The sequence below is a fragment of the Peromyscus leucopus genome, chromosome 9 (genome assembly GCF_004664715.2).
Source record: "Peromyscus leucopus breed LL Stock chromosome 9, UCI_PerLeu_2.1, whole genome shotgun sequence".
In the NCBI taxonomy this organism is placed as follows: domain Eukaryota; kingdom Metazoa; phylum Chordata; class Mammalia; order Rodentia; family Cricetidae; genus Peromyscus; species Peromyscus leucopus.
This window is the reverse complement of record NC_051070.1, coordinates 7,052,307-7,079,424: the sequence shown is the minus strand read 5'-3', so window position 1 is coordinate 7,079,424 and position 27,118 is coordinate 7,052,307. Positions and strand designations below refer to the sequence as shown.

The window sequence follows — 27,118 nt, the reverse complement described above, 5'->3', positions numbered from 1 at the left end:
AGTGCCCACCTTTCTGCAAGCTCAGTTTTTAAAGGGAAAAAAATCACAAGGTTACATCATTTAGGGGTGCTAGTACGGGTACAATTCTGATTGGCTCGCTTCTAGGGACTTCTAGAAATTACTTCTAAGGGAGTGGTTGCCCGCCACCATTTCTCATTGGCTGCCCTCAGGTGGGGGCATTTCTGTGGTCAGTTACCCTGGAAACCAGAGAGAGGACATTCCATAGTCCGCAGTCATTACCTCATGACTACCTTGTGACTCTGTACTTTTACACTTCCTGGTTTCTGGAATCTGAACTGACTGGTTTTAGTAACTCAAGACCTATACCTAAAAGGAGAAATCTCAGGCCTTAGTTTTAGGGTGAAAGCATTTTGGTCTTATTTTTAAGATGGCTCATTTTGGTCTCACAATGGTAGGGCCACCATTGGTTCGATCTACAGGATTTCTTTCACATATTTCCCCATGACCATGGAAAGTTCAAGCAATAATCTCTTTACTTCTAACAATAGTCTATGACTTAATTGTCAGCTAACTGATTAGAGCAAGGCCAAACTGGTCTTTTGCAACTCCCTTAACATGATGTTCATATTATTTTGTCCTATTTGCTACAGGCTTTCTCAGAAAAATTTTATGTTGATAATTTCCTATGTGTCAATGGGATACTCATGGAGAGCTCATAGCAGATTAGAATCACTGATATGACTCTGTATGTATGCTAGCAATTCTATGATTCATGAGCTGGAGAGTATCAATACCACTGCAGGAAGATACACAATTGGGAATGGATAACCAGCAGGAGATAGATAGATAGATAGATAGATAGATAGATAGATAGATAGATAGATAGATAGATAGATAGATATGATAAATAGATTATAGATAGATAGAGATGATAGATAGATGTTAGATAGATAGATAGATATGATAACTAGATTATAGATAGATAGAGATGATAAATAGATTATAGATAGATAGATAGATAGATACATACATACATACATACATACATGCATACATAGACAGATACAAAAGATAGACACAGCAACAAAAGGTAGACAGATGGACCAATAGTACTAATACAGACTTCATTTCTAAGTACTGTACATCAAAAACTACCCAAACACTGCAGTATGGTGTTTGTCTATGTTTCTACATGGAGCAGACTTGTTTTAGTATTATTCACCTCTTGCCATATGCCAGCTACTTACACTAAGCATTTGAATTTGCATGTGTTCCTGGGTGATTGATTTGGTTTTGCATTCAAGAAAATGCTACACCTCCTTATTTTAAATTCAGGCTGTGGACATTCCAAAGCAGATATGAATGTTTGTATCACTATACAGAGGCTGCAAATTCATAGCTCTTTCCAGAGTGGATTTTCACTTCAATTACTCATATTGAAAGTCACTGCTAAAATGTTTCTTCTAAATGAAGTAATATTTAAACTATAATTTCTAACTGAGGAAGACAGCAATTCCCTAGAGACACTTAGAGATCTTGCTTTATATTCTGTGCTCACATTTTAAAAATTTACAACTGAGTAAAGCTCAGAATGCCAAGCTGACTGCCCAAATAAAAAGTAATATTACCAAGACCTCATTATGATATAGTAAGACAAAATTAAAATAATGTTGTGTTCTATTGGGTAAGAATTACACATTAGAGAGCCACCTGAAACATGTACTTAACTAGCCGAAAGAGCTGCTTCTTTCTAATGGATGAAAATACCCATTTGTGTTTGTGTGTGTGTGTGTGTGTGTGTGTGTTTGTGTGTGTATAATAATTTATTTAAGTGCTATTTGGAAATATTCCAGTCTATCAAGTGAACAATAACATACATTTACTAAATTATACAGAATTTATTTATAGTCTATTATTATAGAGTATATTTATTTATTACTAGAGTATAATTATTTATACTGTAAGAAATGAAATTAGATACAGAAACTGGATCTCACTAGGAAGAACTTTGTGACATAATCCTCATAACATCAACAAGGAAAGAGCAAAGGTTGACACAGAACTTTTAAAGACTGATTTCATGTGTCGAGATTTTGTTTTCCAGTGTTCCACAGTATTTATGCTATTCATGTTTGGCCTCAGCAATCCTGCAGTTATGGCTATTTGGTATGCAAATTATGCCCATTGCTTTTCTCTCAAATCCAGAAAGTTCAGTCAGCATTTCATGGCTTGCAAATGATTCATACATCTCATGCTTTTCAGGGGAGGCTTCTAGTTAATAAGTAAATTAATTTTTTTTGAATTGGGATGAATTTTTATCACAATAGTACCATAAACATTCATCATCCTCATAGGGCACATGTTTCCTTCAGGCTCCAATTTGCAATTCATAATCCTTTCCTGTCTTATCCTTGTTCTCTCTCAATTGTACAAGATGAAGAGGAGATAGTTTTGGAACATTCATATTTTAATCAGCATTCAAACTGAGCTGAAGGTCCCCTATGCTTTCTTGGGTGCATACAAATTTATCTCCACCAAACAACCATTATGACTGGGGAGATGGCTCCATCAGTAAAATGCTTGCCAATTAAACACGAGGGCCTGAGTTCAGATCCCCAAGAGCTCATGTAAAAAAGCCAGGCTCAGCTTGGCATAGTGCATCTGTAATCTAAACATGGGGGAAGGAGAGACCAGCTGGTTCCTGGAGCCTACCAGCCAGTCAGTGTACCTGATCTTCAGGGTCAGTAAGATGCAATGTCTCAACTGTAGACTGAGTTAAGGTAGATTGAAGTGGACACCAGACATCAATCCCTGGCTTCCATGGCATGTGCACAGGCACAGTCCACACAAGCATGTCCATACCCTCACACACATGCAGAACATTTGAAATTTGAAATGATAGGTGACTTTTAAAGACAAAAGTATGATACAGCAGGGAAGGAGGGGTGTGCAGGGAGATGAACAGAGAGAATCATCTGAAATAAATTATTCATGAAAATCTCATATGTTCCCCTGCTGTGTATGCATCACTCAGGTCATTCATATAAGATTAATCTTGTTGTTGTATAATTTAAAGTTAATGATATTTTTAAAATTTTTGTAGATAGTCACATGTCTAAACACAGTCTCTGGCTGATGATAGAAATGGTGATACTGACTCTGAAGTTCTTTGTTTTTGTGTGCTGTGTGATGAACTGGACCTTCCTTATGTTTAGCACATACCATGGAGTGAAATGCCCACTGCTAAATTCCTTTGCCACTCACAAATATGGTAGCAGGAATTCATTTGTTAGAGGTATATATTTTATTCTCTCTTTAGGCGGATTTATTGGCACAGTTTACATGGCATAAAGTTCATCGACTTCAAGGGAAGATGTCAATAGTTTTTAATATATTTGCCATGTTGACTGAGATCATTGTTTCCATAAACTAAGTTGGAATATTTTCATCCCGTGAAAGACAAGTTATACCGACTAGCCCCAAGCCCTGCTATGCCTCCCTTGCACCGGCCCTGAAAATACTACATACATTCTGTCTGTGTGAATTTACCCGCTCTGAATGCTTCTGGTTTGTCTCCCTTGCTCTCCTTTGCCTCCTCAAATCAAGCCCTGCTCTTGCTCATTCTAGGCAAGCTTCCCCCCACAAGCTGTATCCTCAACCCTTTTTATACAGTTACTGTTTGGAGACAGGGTCTCACTAAGTGGACAGTGACCTTGCTCTGACACCCAGGCAGGCCTTGAACTTGCTTTTTTTCTTCTTGCTATAGCTTCTCAAATGGCTTGAATTACAGGACTACAGCATCGGGTCTGGCTGACATTTTATGTGAGTGGAATCATGTGATATATGATCTTCTGTGACTGTCTTCAGTGAATCAACATAACGTTTTCAAAATTCATCCATAATGCTGCGTATTTTAAAACGTCTTTTTAGAAGCTAAATCACATTTCACTTCATGGGCATATGACTTTCTATTCATTAGTCAATCAGTTGATACATATTTTTGCTTGCTTTTAGTTTGGGGCTGTTAGAAAATGTGCCTGCTACATTTGTGGACTCCTTTTGGGGTGATATGTTGCCATTCTCAGGGGTGAAACTAGGAATAGAATGGCAGAATTGTGAGTTTACTCCTTGGTTCTGAGGTCCCTATACTTCTTTCATTCCTTCGGTAATGTTTCACTTTCCATGTTCTGACATCCACACCTAGGAAGCCCTGGCCCGTCCTTTTGATGATAGGGTATGGGGTTGATCAATTTCCAGGAAGTCTGGCTTTTACCTCCACTACTGCAACTCCCTGCCTCAATTTTCACATCGCTTTTTCTGTCTGGACCCCTTTCTGTCTCTCAGGAGGATTGTCTCATTGAACTTAGGGACACTAATCAAGTGTGATTTTATATCCATCCTTATCTTTGTATTTACTCACATCCTATTTTCAAAGAAGGTCAGATTTGGAGGTTCTGGGTAGATGTACAACTTAGGGTATTCTGTTCACCATAGCATGCAACTGTGTATAGTTTCATCATTGTTCGCTGCAGAGCATAGAACCTAGGGCCTGTACTGGGAGCCATGCCTACACCAAGCCTATATTAAGTAGGTGCTAACCAGCTATTCTACTGCTGAGCCACACCCCAGGCCTGAATGTCTTCTTTCATTTCTACCACTTTAATAGTAATAGTCTGCTTTCATTTCTGATAGTAGTTGTAACACAAATCTTAAAAGGCCCAATAATAATAATAATAATAATAATAATAATAATAATAATAATAATAAAAACAGAGCCAGATATTGGGAAAAGCTGAAAGATCAGAGAAGCAGAACAGCCAGCCACTAGCTTGCTTCTATGAAATTCTGAGCCTCAAGAGAGCAAATTCCTTTTTCCTCACACCTTACATACTTTTCTGTGTCCTGCCATATTACTTCCTGGAATTAAAGGCATGTGTCACTACTGCCTGGTTCTGTTTCTCTCATGTAACCCATTGTAGCCTTGAACTCATAGATATCCAGACAGATCTCTGCCTCCCGAGTGTGAGGATTAAAGATGCGTACCAGCACACTGCCCTGACCTCTAATTCATGGCTGTCTCTGTCCTTTGATCCCCAGGTCAGCTTTATTGGGGTGCACAATGTATCACCACAATTAGTCACTCATTTCTTCTTGTGATTGTTTGTTACTCAGTTGGACTGAAGGCCTGCCCACTTTGTTCATGGCCTTTCATTCCTGACTGTTCCTTTTATTACATTGTCAATGTTCTCTGTTATCCCATTCCTCTGAGAGCTTTGTGCTAAGCTTTCGCTCCTTTTCCCGCTGCTTTAACATATAGAGTTGGGTTATTCTTCTGAGATCTTTCTTCTTTTGGCACATGGACAGTTATGGTTATATGTCTGGGCATATTGCATTGTTATTTCCATTCATCTAGGTAATTTCTAATTTCCCTAACCATTTTCTTGTCCCCCACTGTTGCATTTGAACGCATTGTTTTTCACACTTGTCTCTTTCCCAGCTTGCTTCCTGTTATTGATCCCTAGCTTCAATTCCACTATGGTCAGAGAAAATGCTTTGTGTGATTTCAGTTTTTAAAATACAGACTTGGGATTTGGCAATGCCTTTTTATCTTAGATGAAGCCATCTCTTTCTCCATTAAGCACTCTCCTCTTTGCTGTAAGTTTTTAAATTATTAGATTACAGAGTTCTGAAAAGGTTTCTCTCTCTCTCTCACTGTGTGTGTGTTTGTGTGTGTGTGTGTGTGTGTGTGTGTGTGTGTGTGTGTGTGCAAAAATTCTTACAGCAAAGAGACCAATTTGTCACACTTCTTGCCTGCATTTCTGTGAGGCTTCTAGCAATCCATTCTTGCCTGAAGGCATCTGCTACGAGGCTTCTTCAAGAGCCTCCCTGTCAATCCCTATTTCCCAGTTCTGAGCCCAGAGCCTTTCATAACCCCCCCCTTTCACTGTGTTCCCCTAATGTAAATGCAAATTAAAATTCCCATGAATTTACTGTAAAGCATACTCACAGGTTATTGGATGTTGAAAAATTATAATTAAAATTAGTTAACATGGAAACTAGCCTGAAGGTAAGTCAATCATATTTAAAGGCTTGAGAGGAAATCTTAGTATCTGAATACAGATTAATTAATATATATATATATATATATATATATATAAAGATCATGAGTAGACACATTTCATCATTTAGTATGAATGGAAATGGTACCAACTCCTAGTCAAAAGCAGACTCTTTTTAGCTAAGTAATTTACTTGTTTGTCCTTGAGAGGAAAAGATAGATGTGTTTATCTATGTTGGTTGTTTTATTGTCCATACACCAGGAGCTTCTATGTATATGCTCACGGTGTGTACATTCTGATTTATAACTTCTTCATATTTTCTTAGTTTTTTAATATTTTAACAGAACATCTTACTTTATAATAACTATTACCAGGAATTATTGATGAATATTGGTCCAGGTACAGAAATCTTGTATATATTAGAAACCTGAAATTTCTATTACAAAATGAAGGATATTCTATATACTTCAAATATCATTCATAAAACCCAAGAATTGTTGCTATGATATTTTGACACACATAATCAGCTACAAAGACTTTTTCTATCCATTATTATAATCTTTATGTATCCCTTCTAATATTCCAAAAAAAACAGCTATATCAATCAAGCCATGAGATTTGGAAATAAGAGTTCCTGTGCTTTGGTTTTACTTTATTCACTTTCCAGTCACTTAACAAGGATCTTGGTTTGTTGGTTGTATTATGACGTTAAGTATAAAATGTAATTTGTATCACTCATCACACAAGATGAATCAGTAGTTCAAATAGGGCCAAACCAGTCTGAAAGAGTTGATGCCCAAATCTCAAGAATGCAAATAACAGGAAAGAAAAGTGTTTCCTTTCTTCTAAATATTTGAAATTATTGATAAAGGACAAAAGACTTACGTAAGGAGAAATAAAAAATCAACATACAATAAAAATATTAAAACCATGAACTTACTTTTTCATACAACTGTTTCCGAGACTACTTTGACTGTCTAGAATATAAATGCTACATTTTTCAAGCATAAGAGTCTCAGATATCGACTAAGAAAAATTTCAATGTTTTATTTCTCAAATGGGACTCTATTCTCTCATGTTGCCTTGAAAAACCAATTTTCTTCTTTAGGAAATGATTTTTGAGCAGTCTATAAAGTTTGAAAATGTATGAGTGTCTAGGACTAGATGCTATCTTCTATTTCAAGTATGAGGTTTTGCTGAAATATCCAGGCTTAACTAGTATTTCAGACAATTTTGTTTTGCATATTGATCTGAACCTGCTGGTGAATGATTTGGGACCTGATGGTTGTTAGACCCTATTCAGGCTAGACTGCTGCTGGGATATTACTCAGAGGGAAGACACACTGAAATTAAAAGTTGGTAACATACCTATTAGAATGGCTAAATATTTTTTAAAATGATAATTCAAACACATATGAAAATGTACAAAACTGGCTGTCTTACATGCTGATAGAAATGTAAACTATGACAGAAACTTTAAGAAATACTTACCAATTTTCACAAAACGAGACACAAAATCATCGTCTGACATCATTTAACTCATTAATAATTACCTAGACAAAGGAAAACTTACATTATGTAAAACGCTAAACATGAATATTCACAGCAGCTTCTTCTTAATAGTTAATTACCAGAGATAGCTAAGTCATCCTCCAGTCACAGAAGAACTATATAAACTCTAGTAACTCTCAACCTCATACAGCTACCCAGCAAGGAAGACAAAGGCAGACCGGTAAGATCTCTTAGAGGGTAATGGAGTTCATCACAAACCTGGTGACTTCAGGTCAATCCTAGGAACACACATAAAGATGAAAGGAGACAGTCAACTCAAGAGATTGTCCTCTGATTGCCGAACAGACATCACACAAGCTAATAACAAATCAATAATTTTAAAAAGAAAAAATCTTTAAAAATGTTTAATAAAGAGGAACGAACTAGAAATGCTTGTAATAACTTGGATTTGGCCTCAAGAACATCTTGCTCAGTGAGAAAGAAAAGGAAAGCCAAGATCAAAATTCTCCATGCTGTGCGATTCTTTTTACATAGCATTTGCAAATGAGATTACAGAAGCAAACAGGCTAGTGATTGACAAGTGACAGAGGCACAGAAAAGGCAGAGACAGCTCAGAGTCCTTCTGTGGAGAGAGGAAGGTCCGATGTGCTGGCTGTGGTATTGAGAACACAAATCCATGTGTGGGCTGAGGCTGCACAAAACCATGCACATGCAGACACACACACACACACACACACACACACACACACACACACACACACACGAAGGCAGGAAGCCATGAACAATGAACAGATCTGTGGACTTATTAACAGAATGCAACAGGTCAGGTTCCTCAGCTTCTTCCCCACAGCTGCGTAAAGCTGCAGACCTGGGGATCCACAGATGAAGGTTATCCCCGACTTTCCTCTCCCATCACCTTCTCTTAAGTCTGTATTTATCCCAAAAGAAAAGGATTCTGCAAGAATACTTACAATACAATGATAAAATAATCCTACTAAAAATAGAACTAGGCTCTCATACGCCTGGCATTGGAAACAACCTTCTTTCCAGAGGCGTGTGAAAGTCTCCAGTTTGAATTGGTTCTTTTTGAAATTATTTTTAATTCAGGTATGCAGTTGTATATGCTCAAAAACTGCAAAGTTGGAACTTAAAAGCTTCAGTACTGATCCCCGATGCTCCATTTTATTTTTCAATTGCCCTTTCTTTGACCAAAAAGGACATCATTTCCAAAAGTGCTCAGAGACCCACACTTAACTTGAACAACATTGTTCTTTTAGATTATTAAAGCTATTCAATTTTCTCTGTTGGTTGCTACTGTGAGTTGAAGACTCTTCTAAAATGTCAGGTTGAAGAAACTGTACTTGTTCCAACACAATTATATATTTTAAAAAATGAAAGCTTAGAATTAATTCAATCAATAGACATTGATGGTAAAGTTAAAAAGCAGTAACTAAGTGTTAAAACCTACAAATCCATCCTGTTCTTTTTCTTCCCCCTCGGAATACCAGTGTGGCCAAGTAACTGGGAAAGGTAATAGAGAGATTGCTTCAAAAAGCACTTGATAAGAAAAAAAAAAGTCATAATACAGTTCTAAGATGGGACTATAATAGTGCATGGCTGTTGTACAGAGTGCTGAACAGGTGACCAAGGCTGTGTGAGTGAACACAAATCCAGGATGCTTAGCAGGTTGTAAACCTTGACCCTGAGTGAACAAGAAGACAGCTGACACTCAGTGGAGGACGTAGCTTAGTCAGCCTGAGTGACAACAGGGTGCATCCCCGGAGAAAGTATCCAGATCACAGAAGAAGGAAGGCTGTGAAAAGTCACGCTTTGAAACACAAAATCCTCAAGCAAATGGTGCAAGAGTCAGCGAGGCCGGGGATGAAAATGAGGAGGGATTTTATAGTTCCCTATTTCTCAGACTCTGCCTCGCTCCTCCTTGCTCCCTTTCTCTGTGATCCCCGTCGATGGAGAATCTGTTTAAGAAATTCCATTGAATTTGTCATTCTCAATGGAATAACCAACCTGGGGCTGATGCTCTTACTGCATGTCCTCAACCAAGTCAACAGATTTCACAGATTTCGAGTCTGCTTCATTATCTATCTCTTTGCTCTGACTTTGCTGTTGATATCTTCACTTGTAGGATCAAGGCCTCCTCCACTGTTCTCTTTTACCTCTGATGTTCTACTTTATATCTTTGACTTGAGTTCTTAACACACTGACTCCTACAGTTCATTGTGATGGCGGTTTTATTGAAGTCAATCTTATATTACCAGGAAAAAGTAGCAATCAGGGTACTGCTGTAGTGTATAAAGATCACTGAAGGAATGGAGAGAGATTATGAAAATGTGAATGTAGGAAAATCTAACTCATGCATGTTAGATTATTTAAGAGCAGCTGTAGAGAGGTGGAAAGCAGGAATAAGAGAAACTTGGTCGGACCTGAGGAGGACCATATTTATTCACATCAAGGAAGCACTTTTGCCAACATCTGTGAGGGTGGCCAAAATGTCTATAAAAGAAGATGGAATGCTGCCTCTTGTTAGGGCTGAAATGACTCCCATAGTCTGTAAGGGAAGCTGAGAAGTGTAGTCTTTCAGCAGGAAACTAGCATTTCTAACTCTGAGAAGGTATAAAAATGTGGGGCAGGGGCATTAAAGTTGTTTTCTGCTGAGGAAGGTCTGTGTCAGAGGGGATAGTTCTGGGTCCATTTAGAGGGCATCCCATGTTCATGAAGCAGGGGAGAGTCTTAACTTGACTCACTATGATGGATCAGGCGATTGCAGTCTTGTATTTCTGAACAGACTTGGAAAATAATTACTAGAGGCTTTTAAGCAGATGATTTGGTTATAAAGTAGAACTATAAGATTTTCTGGAAATGTTTGAGGAGGGGAAGAGGGAAGGTAGGAGAGATAGAGTTGGCTAGTAAGAGAAAGTGAGCATCGAGTTGACTCAGTGGGACAGTGACTGACCCCATGGCCAGGACTGTGCACCAAAATGAGATAGCAGAAGTAGTGAGGAGCTACAGAGCACCAAAGGAAGGGGATAGGACCAAACAGAGGACTAACGTAGAGAACTGCATCACTTGGAATAGAAAGGATGAAGGAAGGTCCCTTTACCCAGAGTTTCTCTGCAGTGTTTAAAGGGTCTTTTGGCAGATATATCAGGAAGAAATGGAGCTGTTGTAGGGTGAAACCTACTGGGAGAGTTTGCATGGAACAGTTTGTTCAGGTATGTGGTGAAGTTGATTTAAGTTAATTATTTAAAAGACTATAGAAATTAAGTATGAATATAACAAGGAGGAAAAAAGTCATCCAGAAGAGCCAGAGTGGGAAGGAACCAGAAGCCCATCCACAGGAGGAGGTTTGTGGCTGAATAATTTTTGGCCCCCATCTCTCATTCCCACTACAAACCAGTTAGCATCTGTTGGTCCAGAAGCAGCAGGTTCACAGAGGAGAGCACAAATCCTTAGCAGTACTTAGATCTAGTCCTTCCTATTTGTGGAGTACTGTAGCAGTCAAGGAGTGGAACTGGTCCTGAAAGATGTTAAGCTGATCTGACCTGGTTGAGACAGAGAGGTTAATGATGCAGGGAAGTCTTCAGTCCAATGTTTTAGTTCTGAGTCTTAAAACTGATGTCCAGACTGGCAAGAAGAGGGATGAGTTGGATGGTCCATGCCCCATTAGTCCCCTTTCAGAGGTCATCGGAACTGCTTTTAGGGACTTGGGGACACCAATCTCTTCTGTAGGCTACCAAAAGGGCAATGAGGATGCAGCAGTTGGGGTTCCTCAGAGAGGATCCATCAAAGGGGCCATGATAAAACTTAACAATTGGCAAAGATCCAGAACATAAGTCAGGAGATAGCAACTGTACCACTTTACGAGGAACGTTAAGAACTACAACATTTCATCCCATACACTCAACTAGTAGACAGATGAAAGATGAAAGCAGTTAGTCAGGTCAAAGCTGTAATAAATGACTTATCTGTGACTTGGGCTGAATTGACAAAGAAGGCTAAAGCCAACTCTGCGATGGACAAATGTCTAGCTCACCACATACTGACAACAGTGAACTATTTCTTAACAACATTCTAGTTTAATATAGATTGGTCGTTTAAAAGTGTAATTGGTCAAGCAAGATACCCAAATTAAATGAGGTTTTGGCTTTTGGAATTTCTCCACAAGCTTCACTGCCAAAGCCTGTGTCCTCCTCATGGGCTTCAAGGTACAGGGATTTCCCTGGAGCTCTCTGTCTGGGTAGAGACTAAATTATACTCTCAAAGCACCACAGGTGAACCCAGGGTAGAGAGAATCTCCTTTATTTAAGTCATCTGCTCCTGAAGAATCTGGAGGTTTGTGATATCATCATTTAATAGAATCATTTGTTGACTCTGCTGATGTGAAACCAATGGTCAAAGACATGGCTTGGATATTCTGAATAACTTCCCAAAGCTGGGGGATTGAAGACAGAGTTATCTGTCATTCTCCTTTGAAGAGGAAACATGAATGGTTAGGGTATAGACTCTGAAATTAGCTTTTGCTAAGAGATAGAATTGAATGCCGGGATAAAGGGTATGCTGACTAGTTTTATGTCAACTTGACACAAGCTAGAGCTATCTGGAAAGAGGGAGCCTCAGTTGAGAAAATTCCTCCAACAGGATCCCACTCTGGTGGGATCATGCTCCATCCAAATGAACTACTTGAGCCTGAGAACTTCCTTTCATGAAAGCGCATTTTAAATTTAACCTATTTTACTCAAGCATTCAACATATACAGAAGGCTATGTAATGGCTGTTATAGATTGGTCTCTCCTCTAAGCCTGTCTCTGTAAATAAATTACATTTGTAAGTAGCATGGATGACCATTAACTTGTGCATCTTAATTATCTTCAGCAGTTTAAAAGTTGGTAACTTTGTAATATTAGGATTTTACAATTTTATTCCTGTTAGGTCTATGTCTCAAAATGACCAAATGCATCTGGAAAGTAAGCCGCATTCCTAATCGCTACAGTTCCAGGGTTAAGAAATCACAGGGTCAAAGGAAGTTTCTCAGAGATTTCAGCTGACCTCAGTAATAAACCATTAATACGATCTAGGATAACAAGTGTGACTAGATAGTACAAATGCCAATCTTTCTGAATGTTCAAATTCCTGCACAATTATTTGTCGAATAAGGCAAAATGGTTATAGAAACCAAAGGCTTGTATTAAAAAATCCCTAAGTTTGATTTCTAGACAAAAACGGACTGTCAGGGAATGGTTGTGGTTAAACTAAAGTGTGGAAATCATTATTCTCCCAACGTTCCAGTCATGCCATGCCATGATGCTGTAGTGTTTTCGGGGAGCTGTTCCTAGAGTCATGCTTGTCTGTGAAACCATGTTCTCAAGGAGGTCGGAACGACACACCACGCTTCTTATGTCTGAAATACAAGTACAGCCGCATGTAGGTAGACACTTGACTGAAACATCAGAATCGTGTGAGCACCAGCCAGCCTTTATAGCTGCACAATAATTTTACATCTAGTCATGAAAAACAGCTCTGTTGTTAGCTTATGCTGCAGGTGATGATGTAACTGCTACGCCCCAGAGGCAGGCCAGCAGGAGCTAACAGTCCTTAAATGTGTTCTTCCTCTGGACATCAAATTATAGTTTTCTTCTTTGGTTAATGATACCTTATCATTATACAGTTTTATTTTTATTGATTTATTTTGTTGATAATTATATATAAATGTATGCATTTTACATATATATATATATATATATATATATATATATATATATATATAATATGTTCTGCTTATACACTGTGCCCACAAGCACATCCACTCTATCTCCCTCCTACCCCTAGGGCCACCACCCCTCATACTTAGCAGTCCCTTTCCCAGATCCATGACATCTGAGTTTTATTTTTGCAACCTTCCTTAGTTTGACCATGGCCATCTGTGCAACCATTGGATCGGGGCTATCCATAGGAACCTGGTGGGGTCACCAGTGGATCGCAACTGAGGGCAATGAATCCTTTTCTCACTTAACTTGTCAGCAGTGAACAGTTTAGGAGTTGGGGGTGGGTTCCCCCCCCCCCCCCCCCCCCCCCCCCGGCCCTGCTCACCCAGGCATGGCTATCCAGCGGCCCTTTCTTATGCAGACCCAGCGCTGAGCAGCTGCTGTGGCTTCCTGACCTGTGATGGCTGTGTCTTTCCCAGAGGAAGACTTCTATTGCCTTTCTCGGTCTTGTAGTTCGTATGTACCTTCCTTGGGCCCCAAGTTTGCCTGCTTTAGGACTGATTTGGGGCACTGCATTCCTTGATGTGGACAAGTAGCACCTCATTGTCAGTGCATCAGTGATGACTGAGAATTCCTACTTGCATTCAAGCTGGATCCATTTTCAATGCATTTTCTGGAGTCCTGTATCCTCAGAGGCCCATGGCTCCTATGCCGGCCTGGATCTCATAGATCCCAGACAAGGCGATACTTACTGCACCTTTGCCAGTTGTGAACACAGGAAGGGTAGCCGCCAGCTCTGCTAGAAAAGGATCAAGTAACCAGTTGGAAACTTTGCTGAAAGTGTCACATTAAACTTTAGTAGCAACGACATCTTTATGGAGCCTTTGCTTTTCAAGTGTCTGTACATGCATTATGTCACTCCACATTCTACGGACAGTGCCCATGTTTTCGGGTGGAATTGCAACGCCAGAGAGAAAGAGCAAAATGTGGACAGGGACCTTTCGGGGAAACGATTACTGTGCTGAGCACAAGTATTTAGTAGCAACTGACTTGCTTCCACATCAAAACTTAAGAAGGGCTCTGCTCCAGTTTCCTTGAGCCTGTGGCTGCAGAAGGCTCCGTCCAGCTCCCTTGCCTTCATCTCATTACGTTGTTGAGGAGAGTGGGACTACTTCCCTCCCCCTCATCTCTTTGATTCTGATTGCTTTTCCCTGTCTTCTACATTCACAGGTGAGCCCCACCCCTGGGTGCATCCGGGCTCTCATGAAGATGCTGTACTGCCCATACTGCCGAGGCTTGCCTACTGTGAGACCTTGCAACAACTACTGCCTCAACGTCATGAAGGGCTGTCTAGCCAACCAAGCGGATCTGGATACTGAGTGGAATCTGTTCATAGGTAAGAAGTATGCAACAGGTCCAGGACCCACCTGAGACCTCAAAGCAATTGTGATACTTGATGTTTGTGCAGGTCCAGAAGCTGGGATGATTTACAGAGCCGGAAACAGCTTTTCAGCAATTTAAAAACATTATTTCGCACTTTTCCCTTTTGTTAAATCCTGCAAAGCCATACTTCCTTGTATTTTTCAAGGGACTTCCTCCTAAAGATATGCAAGCCAGTTGTATCCAATCAGCTTATTTTACTGAATTTGAATTTCTTGAAAAGAAACAAGTTACCAAAGAATTGAATTGAAAAAAAAAACAAAAACACTCAGGGTATTCCTTTTATTTGTACTAAATTAACTGTGGCAAAGATTTGCAAAACAATTCCTCAAACTGCAAGAATGCAGGGAGCTGGGTGTTTCCCCTAACACATGTACATTTCCCATCGCATCCTGGAGAAAAGATGGCTCCCAGCACAGGAGGGTTCAGAAGTGAAGAAAGGAGATGAGGAGGATGCAGGGAAAGAACCCTGCCTCATGGCTCCACTCAGAGATATTTCCCAAATAGCTCTCTAAGGATAAAAGGACAAATCTTATAGGCAGGCTTCTCCCAGGAAAATATACAAGCCTTGAAAGAGTAAATGTGTTTTCATCCCTCTGTCAAATGGCCTTCAAGTCAAAGTACTTTTGGTTGCATTTGCCGCAATTACACAGTGACAAGCAGAGTTGAAAATAGCAGCAGCATTTGTCAGCCTCAGAGAGCCATCCTCATTTATGCAGACCTCTAAGAAAATGACAGGGAGAGCCTTCTGTCAGTTCAGAAGATCTGGGAGGACATGAAAAGGGACGAAGATGTGTTAGAATTGAGGAAGACCTATCATTGCGCTAGTGGACCGAGTTTCAGATGGGCAGCTTTGCCCATGAAACCCCCTGGCTGGCTCACTGTGGCTTAAGAAGACCAGAGGAAAAAATTCTGAAATTAAACAGAGATGATTTTTACGGTGGGTAGATTAAACAGGAAGTCTTCTGATAAAATCTCAGAACCATTTCAGAATGAGGAAGTTAAAGTCTGTTTTCCAAACAGGTCCTCCTTTAGGGATTCATCTTTAGGACCTGGGTTAGTTGATATAAAAACACAGTGACATAATTCTTGACTAAAATTTTGGCAGTGTGTGTGAGTGAAATATAGGAATAAATATGTCCTTCTGCAATATAAGATTTAGATTAATTATAGCAAGCAAAAAGTAGCACAGTCATGCTGTAAAAATGTAATCTCACCGAAAAAAAAGAGTTTCATATTTTTAAGTTAGAGTAAACCTCATAGAGTCCCTTGAAGTCATAGGGATCATTCATACTTTTTTGTTGAAAGTGTCTGGCTTACTAGTATACTACTGCCTTTAATAGGGATGAACAGTTGAAGGAAGTTGAGGTGTGGATTTTGGTGTGTAGAAGAGGGTATGGTTGAGAATGTAAAGGCTTTTTAAATTATAAGAACAATAGTTACTTTTAGAGGTTTTTTTTTTAACATTTATTTATTGTATATGTGTGTATTTGTGCCAAGGCATGCATGTGGAGGTCAGAGGAAACATGAGTGTGTTGCGTCTCTCTCCTTGTACCACGTGAGTTCCAGGAACTGAACTCAGGCTTGGTGGCAAGCGCCTTTACCCATCGAGCCATCTTGCTGGCCCTTCATAGTTACTTCTATTTTTTTTTTTCCTTTAGTGCTCATTGGTTGTCTTATGTTAAAACAATCCTTTATAATTTTGATGTACCTGGTTCCTAGGTGCCAGTTTAATGTGAAATTTAATGTCTAAAACAAAATCAGTTGATTAAAAAAAAAAAAACTAAAATATGAACTCCCCCATGGTTAGTTATATTTTAGTGAAAAATAGAATTGGTGGCTAGTCCTACTGTTATGACATTGCATGTGTGGAACCCCTAGGGTATCCCTCCCATGTGTGAGGGAAAACATCTGTGCAGATGTAGTGGTGGGCAGCAGTATGTATTACAGTCACTCACGGCAAGGCACTGCATCCACTCGGAGAGAGTTTATTATAATAGAGAGATAAGCTTAAGGATTTAGCTCAGTGGTACAGCACTTACCTAGCAAGCACAAGACCCTGGGTTCGGTCCTCAGCTCCAGGGGAAAAAAAATCTAATTTTAGCCGGGCGGTTGTGGCGCATACCTTTAACCAAAGCACTCAGGAGGCAGAGGCAGGAGGATCTCTGTGAGTTCGAGGCCAGCCTGGTCTCCAAAGCGAGTTCCAGGAAAGGCAACAGAGAAACCCTGTCTTGAAAAACCATAAAAAAAATAGTAATAATAATAAGAGAGATAAAGAGAAAGATATAACAGAGGGAGATAGGAAGGAAGAGAAGGGAGGGAAAGCGGAAGTGCGCATACCTCACCTCATGGTGAGGAAGGGGAAAAGCAGAAGAGAGAGAAAGAGAGGGGGGAAGGGGAGGGATTTGTCCTTAAAATGAGGCTTTTACTTCAGGACAAAGGGTGGTGCCAAGGGGCAGGACTTCAAAGGGGAAGGTCAGAATATTAACACCTACCTAGATTCGTGTCAAATGCTTCCTTCCTTCCTCCTTTTATCCCTCTTAGTGCTCCATAAGATAATTCTCCTGGTTTTCTTTCTCCTGTTTTGCTATGGCACTGAGAAATCCCCACCAACAAAGACTTGTAGAGCAAAATACATTCTTGCTAATATTTACCTGAATGGGCAATGTTAGTCACATATTTGTTACATGAATTAGTCAGAAGTGCCAATTCCATTGTCTGTACAGATACTTCCAAGGTGGCAGTGTTATGGTGTTCATAAAGGCAGTGGCGAAATTCAGTGAGAAAATTGGTAGTGCATCAAACATTGTCCTGTAAAAGCTTTTCTCTGGTGAGCGCCTGCAACCTCTCTCTCCCACACACCCTGGTATCTATTCATCAAATTGTGTGTGCCATTTATGCTGGCAGCATAAACTGTTCAGAACTTGCGCGATGTTTTCCTTTACTTATTATGTACTCATCTAAAATATTCACTTATTAACTATGGCATACTGTCGACTGTCAGTAAAACAAGAGTTGGCTCAGTGCTGGTACTTATGATCTTTGCAGTGTCAAGACTTAATTGAAAAGGTTAAGTATTGAGGATTCAGTTGGCTTCTGGACTGTGTCAGAAGGAAGGTAATTCATGTCTAAGGTGAGATGTTTTAAGTGAGCAAGTGCAAACCCCAATGGTATTCCATCCACTTCTGAGCCCTGTGGTTGTGGTGTGTTTTCCTTCAATCTTAGAAAAAGAAAATCAGGAGTCTGTTCAAGAATCATTCGTTAGCCCATCTCCAACAAGTTTAACTTGGACTTGGACCCCTGTACAGAAGCAGCACACAAAAATCTCTTTTTTTTTAAATTATTTAACTTAATTATTTTATGTGCATTGGCGTGAAGGTGTCAGATCCCCTGGAACTGGAGTTACAAACAGTTGTGAGCTCCCATGTAGGTACTGGGAATTGAACCCAGGTCCTCTGGAAGAGCAGCTAGTGCTCTTAACTGCTGAACCATCCCTCCAGACCCCCATACTCAAAATTCATACCAAGATAATAAAGAAAATGAAGAAGTCCAATGCTTTTTTTTTTTTTTAAAGAAAACTTTTTTTTTCAAGTTGCTGCCAACCTTGAAAAGAAGTCTATTAGCCCAAACGGAATCTGCTTCAAAAGCATCACTCTAGCAGTTTCACCAGTGTCTTAACCTGTATTCATTCTAGCAGCCTGTGGAATCTTCCAGGATACAGCACAGTCCGCATTCTCCCTGGTGATTAGTCAGAGTGAATGGGTGATCTGTGAGTACCCTAAGCTAGACTGTACCCCTGAGGAACATGAAAGTCATTTCCAGCCTGATCTAACTACCAGGCACAGCAGGGGAAAAGCCCCATTTGAGGCACTGAAGGTCCATGGAGGCACTTAGACAGCTGTTATTTTGTGTGTACACACAGTTTTCCCATTCAAGCTTCAGGATGGCACCTATGTGCAAAATTATTTTCTTTAAAAGAATAAGTGTTTAGATTAATTTAAAAACTTTTGCAGGGAATCAGTTAGTGTACTGAACTCATTTTAGTAACATTCCGTAATTATTTTGGTTAAGTATAGGATGAAATAGTAAATATCATGGTATCAAGTTAGCATATCTAATATAACTGATGCTGAATGGTAATAGCATACATAGTCCTTATGTTTCCAAGTATCTGTCACTGTTTCAATAGGTCTGACACACTCTATTTGTGGTTCTTAAAATACTTGACTGTTTTCATTTTTGATATTTTTTTGTAATCAAATCTCAACTACTACTAACTTGAACCAATGGACTTTGTAGATAGAATATAGATTGTAAATCAGAGATAAAGATCCAGACCATGTCTTCTAATGAAGGGGAAATCATCCGAGGAGGTCATATTATCTCTTAGGCCTCAGACACTGAAAGAATTGACAATCAATGTTATCAGACTTTCTGGGCTTCTGTTTGTTCCAGACTGACCAATTAGTTCCAAGACAACACAAATCTAGGGAAACTGGTGACTCTGTCAACTATGAAGTCCAAGGTTGCCACCACCTCGGTGCCAGGCCGAAGGAGCTGCTGCAGTGTCTGTTTATGCCTTCCTTCCTTCATTGATCCAATGTGTGTAGCAGGAATCTTAACAGTTCTTATTAATAACATCAAACCCAGAGCCAAGTATTAGGGTGAACACTGGAAGACCAGAGAGACAGAACAAGACGCAGCTAACCTCACCTGGCCAACTTCTCAGCTGATCTTGTTTTCTCAGACTGGAAGCCTCTGTGTCCTCATATTCGAATGGCTTTCAGCTGAACTGTGCTGCTAGAAGCCTGAAAGCCTAACCAGCCAAATGCTTCTAGTTTCTGGTCCTCAGGCCTAATATATCTTTCTGCTTTCTACCATCACTCCCTGGGATTAAAGGCTTGCTTTCTGGGATTAAAGGCGTGAGTCACCATGCTTGACTGTATCCTTGAACAGATGGATTTCTGCCTCTGGAATGCTAGGATTAAAGGTGTGTGCTACCACTGCCTAACTTCTATGTTTAATATTGTGGCTGTTCTGTCTCTGACCCCAGAGAAGTTTATTAGAGTGCACAATATTTCGGGGAACACAATACCACCTCAAATGTGTGTTACCTAGAGCCCATCACCACTCTTGCTTTGGTGTAAGCATGTGATCTATCAGAAGACAAGTATGGCCCCTGCTTGAGGAGAGCCATACTCAATAACATGTAATCTTGGAATGGAATAAGTGGAAACAACTAGACAGGAAAGTTTAAGGCAAAATAGAGACATTTTTGTTTTCCTTTGTAGGTCTGCTATTTAATGTAATTCTGAGTAACTGAGTAATTTAAAAACCCTGCATCCCTGTTGCTAATGGAATCTATAAGAGCAGTGATGGCTGAAACAAATCATATAATGAACCTTAGACCTTCCATTGTGATGGCTGCTGCTATCCACTTATAAACTAGAGCCTGCTGCAAAGAAACTGTGTTAGGTCAATTGACTGATGGGGGTTACATAATAAAGTGAAACTTTGGTACACTAATGACTTTCTCAGAACCTACAAGAATAGTCTTCAATATAAATCATATATACTCCTCTTTTTTGTTTGGAGAAAATGATGTTAGATAAACCATATTTGAAATTAGAAGATAAGCATTTGTTGTTCATAGCAAACAAACACAGATTTTCTTTTATAGAATGTACAATAATGTATGATGTCTGCCTTTTAGACAGATATAAGATAAACATGGGAGACTATTTCAAGCACTTGCGTATAATACTACCATTCCAAAGACATTCTCGGGCATGAAATTCTATAACATAAAATCTGATAAGAAGCTCTTTAGTTACTGAGTATTTCACAGTAGGTTTTATATGACCCTGGCTGATACACCCTGAAATAGCACATTTGGAAAACCTGTAGGCCTGTAGCATAGAAGATGATTTCTTTTAGACCAAAGAAACAGAACAACTTGAGAGCTACTGTTTTTGCCAACCAGCTTTCAATGCTTTCTCATCTCCACTCTGTGTAATGCAAGAACCTATTCAATAATGTAGTCCAGGAACACAAATCTCAAACTGAGGGACAAAGGCCAAAGCAATTATTTACAGCTCAAGTCTCACTGCTAGTGAGTTTTTGTCTTCATGCATTCCTAAAAGTACCAAAAAAGACATCTAAAAAAAAACAATAAGCCAGGTGGTAGTGGTGTACTCCTTTAATCTCAGCACTTGGGAGGCAGAGGTATGTGGATCTGTGTGAGTATGAAGCCAGCCTGGTCTACAGAGTGAGTTCCAGGACAGCTAGGGCTATAGAGAGCTACCCTGTTTTCAACAAACAAAAAACAAAATGAAACAAACAGACAAAAACCCAACAACAACAAGCAAACAAAAATCACAGTGTTTTCTGTCAGTAGAAGCTTAATGCCACCCAATCCTTTACATTCCTTTTGTAATTATTGATAGATATTACTCATTTCTTGCAAGCATTTACTCAAATATTATGTTCTCTCTATAATGCTGAAATAATTCATATGCAATAGTAACTACTGACCAGGGCATTAAAACAATAAAACAAAGAAAATACTTGGCTGGTACCCAGAAATTTTCTCTTGGCTGCATTTGTTATCAAATGCCTAGGTTTTAAAACAAATGGCTTATTTCTGACCTCTGCATGTGTGAGAATGTCTCTCTGTGGTGCAATAGAATTAATGCTGTTAGAGCATCACAGTGTGTGGCTACTTAGCAAATATAGAGCCAGGCATTTCTTAACTTCTGAGAGCTCACTACTGCTGATCTAGGAGTTAGAAACACGAGGGACACACAGGACGGTGATTTTCCTTCTTCAGAATCAAGTAATTTTCTTTTTTTTTTTTTTTTTTTTTTTTTTTTTTTTTGGTTTTTCGAGACAGGGTTTCTCTGTGTAGCTTTGCGCCTTTCCTGGAACTCACTTGGTAGCCCAGGCTGGCCTCGAACTCACAGAGATCCACCTGGCTCTGCCTCCCGAGTGCTGGGATTAAAGGCATGCGCCACCACCGCCCGGCTCAAGTAATTTTCCAATGGTTCAAAGAAGTCAATGGACATTAGGCATAAAATTACTACATGTTTTATTCAAGTTGTCATTCTGAGTGAGTGAATGTGTGTGTGTATGTGTGTGTTCTTTATGCCCAGTCCCAATTCTTATTTACCCATCTATTTCTGGTTCTTACATACTCAACTTCTATAAATTTAATGATTGTAACTGTTCTGTTTCCTGTTTACTAATTGATACCCATTAGATACTCTAAACTATATATCGAAGACAGATCAAATCTATGAAACAATATGTGCATACCTATTTTTGCAATTATAGCATTTATTAGGACACAAGATATTTCACTGATAATGAGAAGCTCAATGATATACCTTTATGCCTTATCAAGTGCATCAATTTCTTTAGGAACCAACCAAAGAAGGATTTTGTTTCACAAGAGAGAGCAGAGCTCACTCAAATTATATCAAGCAGTTGGAGAATTCCCTTTGTATTCTTTCATTCATCTTTACTTATACTTCAGTTTTAATATTTTCTATAGACAAATGGTTTAGTTATATCAAAAGATACTTGCTTTTAGCAAGTTACACTTGACTTTGGGAATACGTTGTCACTTTTTCCAAGTTCAAATTATAATAAAAGTGTGCAGCCTTAGCCATTATCAAGAGAAATGGCTTGAAAGTAAATACTTAAAAGTAGATGTGTGTGTGTGTGTGTGTGTGTGTGTGTGTGTGTGCGCGCGCGCGCGCTTTAAGAGTAGAAAGAAATACATTCCAAATGGGCAGCAAAAATCAAACACACTGTAAACAGTAGCCCACTGATATTCTTAAAAGTACCAATTCCAGGTAATAATAGCACTGTGTACTAGTAGGAACTGTATCATAGAAACTGGAAAATAAAAAAGAGAAGTTGGGATAAGTAAGTAGATAGTTGTGGAAAACATTATGCCACATAACTGTTCACAGACAACAATTTATTGCAAGAAACACCAAATCCTGCATCTGGTGATGAATTGAGAAGAACAGAGATGAGGGATCTCTACCATTTCATTCACACTCAATTCCTTGTTAGTAGCTGTGATGGTTTGAATGAGAATGGCACCCATAGGCTTACAGGGTTGAATATTTGAATCCCACTTGGTAGAACTACTTTGAATGGATGGGGCGGTGTAGACTTGTTAAAGGAGGTATTCACTAGGGAAGGGCTTTGAGGATTCCAAAGGCTGGGCTTATTCCCAGTGCCCTCCCTCTCTGCCTTCTACTTTAGTATGGAGATGTGAGCTCTCAGCTTTGGCTGCCACCATCTCCTTGCTCACCCGTCATGGACTCTTAACTGTCTGAAACTCTAAGCCAGATTAAAGATTTTCTTCTCTGTTATTTTAATCGTGGGGTTTTGTCACAGCAATGGGAAAGTAATCAAGACATCAGCTACCCAGCTACTGTGACAATCCTCATTCTGACCCAAATATCTTATCCTTGTTGCTGGTGTCATGCATTATCAAAGTATCTCAGTGACAGCTGTGCTAATAACATCACTGGGTGGGGTTCTTTACCTAAAAATACAACACACATAGAAATATTATAACAGTTGTTCTAGCACACTTTCTGATTTACAGTTGTCTCAAGAGTAGAACAGATGATCATGTTTGAGTTATTCTCGAAATGACTTTTTATTTCCTTAGGCTTTTTTTCCTCACCAGTCATAGATGACACCTTTAAAAACACTTCATTTTACTCATCTGTGATTTATTTATTGGGATCAGCCCTCACAGGAACCAGGGGTGAAAATCAGGTTGAGAGATGTGGCCCTGGGCACCCCAAAACATGTTTTTATTTCATACTCTAACTCTAAAGGGGAGATAAATATAAATGCTTGTGAAAGCAATTTAAACTTCTGAGCAACTTCATGGCATGTAAAAACTTTGAGGTTACCACTCACCTAAAAATATTACGTCTATTAATACTTCATCAGATAGCCAAGAGAGAATTTAAATTAAAATTGAGCATGAAGTATTCTTTGTCCTTGAAGTAACAGGTATATATAAATCTCACATAAAAGGTACGTCTTCAAGTTTTCTCTTTGCATGGATTTTAATAATTTGTTACACTAACAATTTTCTCTATTTCACTCTGAAAAAGTACAAATTAGAGAAAAATGAAATATATAAGTAGTTAAATATATAGCATCCTTCAAGTACATCCTTCCAGTGTATATTCTATTTTTATTCTTTAAGGTACAAGAATTTTCTAGTAAGGCAATACAGATAATTAAGTGACAAACCAGCCTGAGAGTATTCACTGCTAAAACCCCAAATGCTCAGGAAATGGATGATTTCATACTGGCTCTAAGAATTACATTGGAAAGGGTAACTAGGCCGGAAGAACTGAGAAAGCTTTAAAGTAACAATATCTCCTGCCATACCCATATACTTTTTGGATTTCTAGGGTTGAAGTAGTTTTCAGATTGAAAAAACTCAATCAGTGACTGCCCATCTCAATCCAGTAGGAGCCTGTTTTTGCTATAATCTGGTGTTCCAAACTCTTAGGACTTGAACATAGTTCCAAAAATTCAGTCTCTAGGTCAAAAACAAGGGGTCTGGATCAGCCTGCTGGAGAATCATGAACAATCCTGAGCGATCTCCTGAGGAATAATCCCCCTCTTTTGCATTTGACAGCACCACAGTACTTTAGGCTGAATTTATATATTTGGCCAGTTCCTGGTGGCACAACTGAACATGTGTATATTATACTCTATTTATTTAATGTCCTGATAAATACTTCTCAACTTGTCCATAAGAGAATATTTACATTTTTTCTTGCTGCTTGCTTGCAACCACAGTATTCCAGTGTCCATATCCATAGCATCCTGAACATTAAAGGTGTAAGAAACTTTATATCCACTTCTTTAATCCTAGATTCCATTTGGAGAACATCATTCAGAAACACTAATAGCTGATATTTATTGGTTACTTTACATCAGACAACAGGAAAATTATTTTCCTTTTTTAATCACTACAGAAGCCCTAATAAGAAGCCAACGTTATAAACTTCACTTGACAGATGCATAAACTGAGACCAGAGAAGTTAAATAGACTACCTATGGCCATACAAGTTGTAAATTACAGTGGTAAGGTCTGTGTTCAAAGCATGGATTCTTAGCTACTGTGCTGGATAATTCCTAGTATGGTTTTAGGAAATGAATATTGTTCCCAGCTACACAGATTAAAAGGGTATATTGAGGATATGATTGAGGGTGATATCAGCACTGTTCCCATAAGTGTCTTTGATGAGAGAAATATTCTCCACATTTGCAGTTCAGTATAGTACCAGTAGCTCAGTTACTACATGTGGCACTTAAAGTAAATCTAGTGAGATGAATCAGTTGAAATTTTCATGTTTTTGTAGTGTGTGTACATTTAATAAAATGTAGCTGCTGAGTGCTTTAGATATCATTAATGTGTCCAGAGAACCAAATTTTTCATTTCCCCCCTACCCTTCTTTAGGTATACCTGGCAAATGTATATTTACATGCTTATGTATAAAATGTAATAATTTGATTCAAATATACATTATGTGTAGATAATGGTTACTATTGAATGATAAAATTCCTGTACCTGACATGACACAGCTCAACCTCTCACTATGTCTGATTCTCTTTCAAATCATCCTTATTAATGCTTTCCTTTGGGCTAATGGGCTGGTTACAGGTGCTCTAGACACAGGAGAAGGCTATGTAGCATAATCTTAAGGCTGAAGACATGATTTCCCAAACAGATAAGATGTGTGCTTTCAAAGCATAGTTGAATTAAGTGCATAAGGCTTAGTTAGTGGTTCAAGTCCTCAGAGCACTCTGTGGGTTTGAATCCTGGTGACTTTATTTATAGTCTACATAACAAATAACATTGTTTAAACATCATGAACTTCCTGTTTGCATCAATAAATATGATATGAGAGTGCCTTCCTCTTATTACTGTGAAGACAAAGCTAGAAAGTGCATACCACTCACCAAGAGAGAAGACATGTCAACAGAGTTAACACTGAGCCCAGGAACAATGTGGGTCCCTGTTCAGGTGAATAAGCTGTGAAAGATAGAAGAGAAAATAGAATTAAAAAGTAGGAAGAATCAGAGATAAAAGCAGGGAAGAACATCCAGATACCATCATTATGCTAAAGAGACCAAGGAAGAGGTAAAGGAAACTGGTTAGGGCATCATTAACTCACAAGAACTGAAAGGAAGAGATGAAAAGGGGTGCATTCCACCATCCAATCTGCTCCTGATTTCCGTTTCTAGGTTTCTCTTAGTTCCTGATCCAAGCCTCTTCCCAGCAGAGAAGGTAGTGCCACTGCTCTGGCCTCAAGTGAACAGCAGTTAAGGATACCACCATGGGGGAACAGGAGCATGAAGAACAAGCTTAGGGTTGAGAGACTGGCCACATTAAAAAGGGTGATCCTGCTTCTATGTCCTTGGAGGTCAGTGTGGTTAGGATTCCATTTTAGAGGTTTCAAGTCAGTCTAAATACTTTCTTTTGTCTTGAAGGCAATGACAAGCCACACAACTCTTTTATCCAAGGAATGGCAGAATCTAAGTTACAATCTGACAGCTAAGTAAAGAATCGAGTCAGGTGGGTGAAATGCATGGCTGTGGCACCAGATACGTCATCAAAGTGTGGCATGCAGTAGGCAGGAGAGCAGCAATCATGGCAGAGGGGCAATGGGAGATTTATGACGCTCCACGGATAGACAGAGAAGTCTGAACGTGGAGGCACGGGAGAAATACATCACCCAAGGCTGAGATGGGCGTTCCAAGGAAGAAGGTGGTGCCAGCAAATAGAAGAGAGAGTCCAGGGAGCAGAAACAGTGGATTTCTTTCATCTTCACAGAGCTTGTTATATTTGAGAGACAGTGAGACCAAAAAATGGACATCTTCAATTGGAGGTTAAAAATGGTGGTGTTCTCTGATCCTAAGGCAGAAGCCAGGATGGCGAGAACCACTGCTGGGTTTCCAAAGCCCAAAGGGCTCTGTGGCCGACTTCCCCAATCAGCTCTAACAGAGGTGCCCAGAGTCCCCACTCCTGGTCTCTCACAGGTGCCCGACTATTCTTTTTCTGAGAAATTATAGTGTCTTTACCACTAATGTGAAATACTTAAAAAGACTGCTCATGATACACACTCTCAGAACGAAGTAGGAAAGAAAGCAGAATGTGCCTACACTCCCCAGCCTTTCCAATCAAATGTAGCTAGAATGCTACAAATACGCGAGTATTCAGCCTAGGATTCAACAGAGACAGGCCCGGGTGCTTCCAACAGTGCACTTTCTCACTCAGGCCCCCCTCTGTTGGTCTTACTTATCCCATACAGTGATATTCTATTTTATGACTGCAGTCATTCTAAGAGGAAACTGCATTTCTATCTGTGT

At 39.3% G+C, this 27,118-nt stretch overlaps 1 protein-coding gene across 2 annotated transcripts in view; it reads left to right on the top strand.

Moving 5' to 3' along the window:
• The window catches only part of Gpc6 (glypican 6), a 1,063,315-nt gene that overhangs the window by 690,538 nt on the left and 345,659 nt on the right, over positions 1-27,118 (top strand). For both annotated transcript variants that reach the window (XM_028868307.2, XM_028868309.2), the window contains exon 4: positions 14,483-14,648. In XM_028868307.2, coding sequence (XP_028724140.1) covers positions 14,483-14,648 — 166 coding nt within the window. The remainder of the gene's footprint in view (positions 1-14,482; positions 14,649-27,118) is intronic.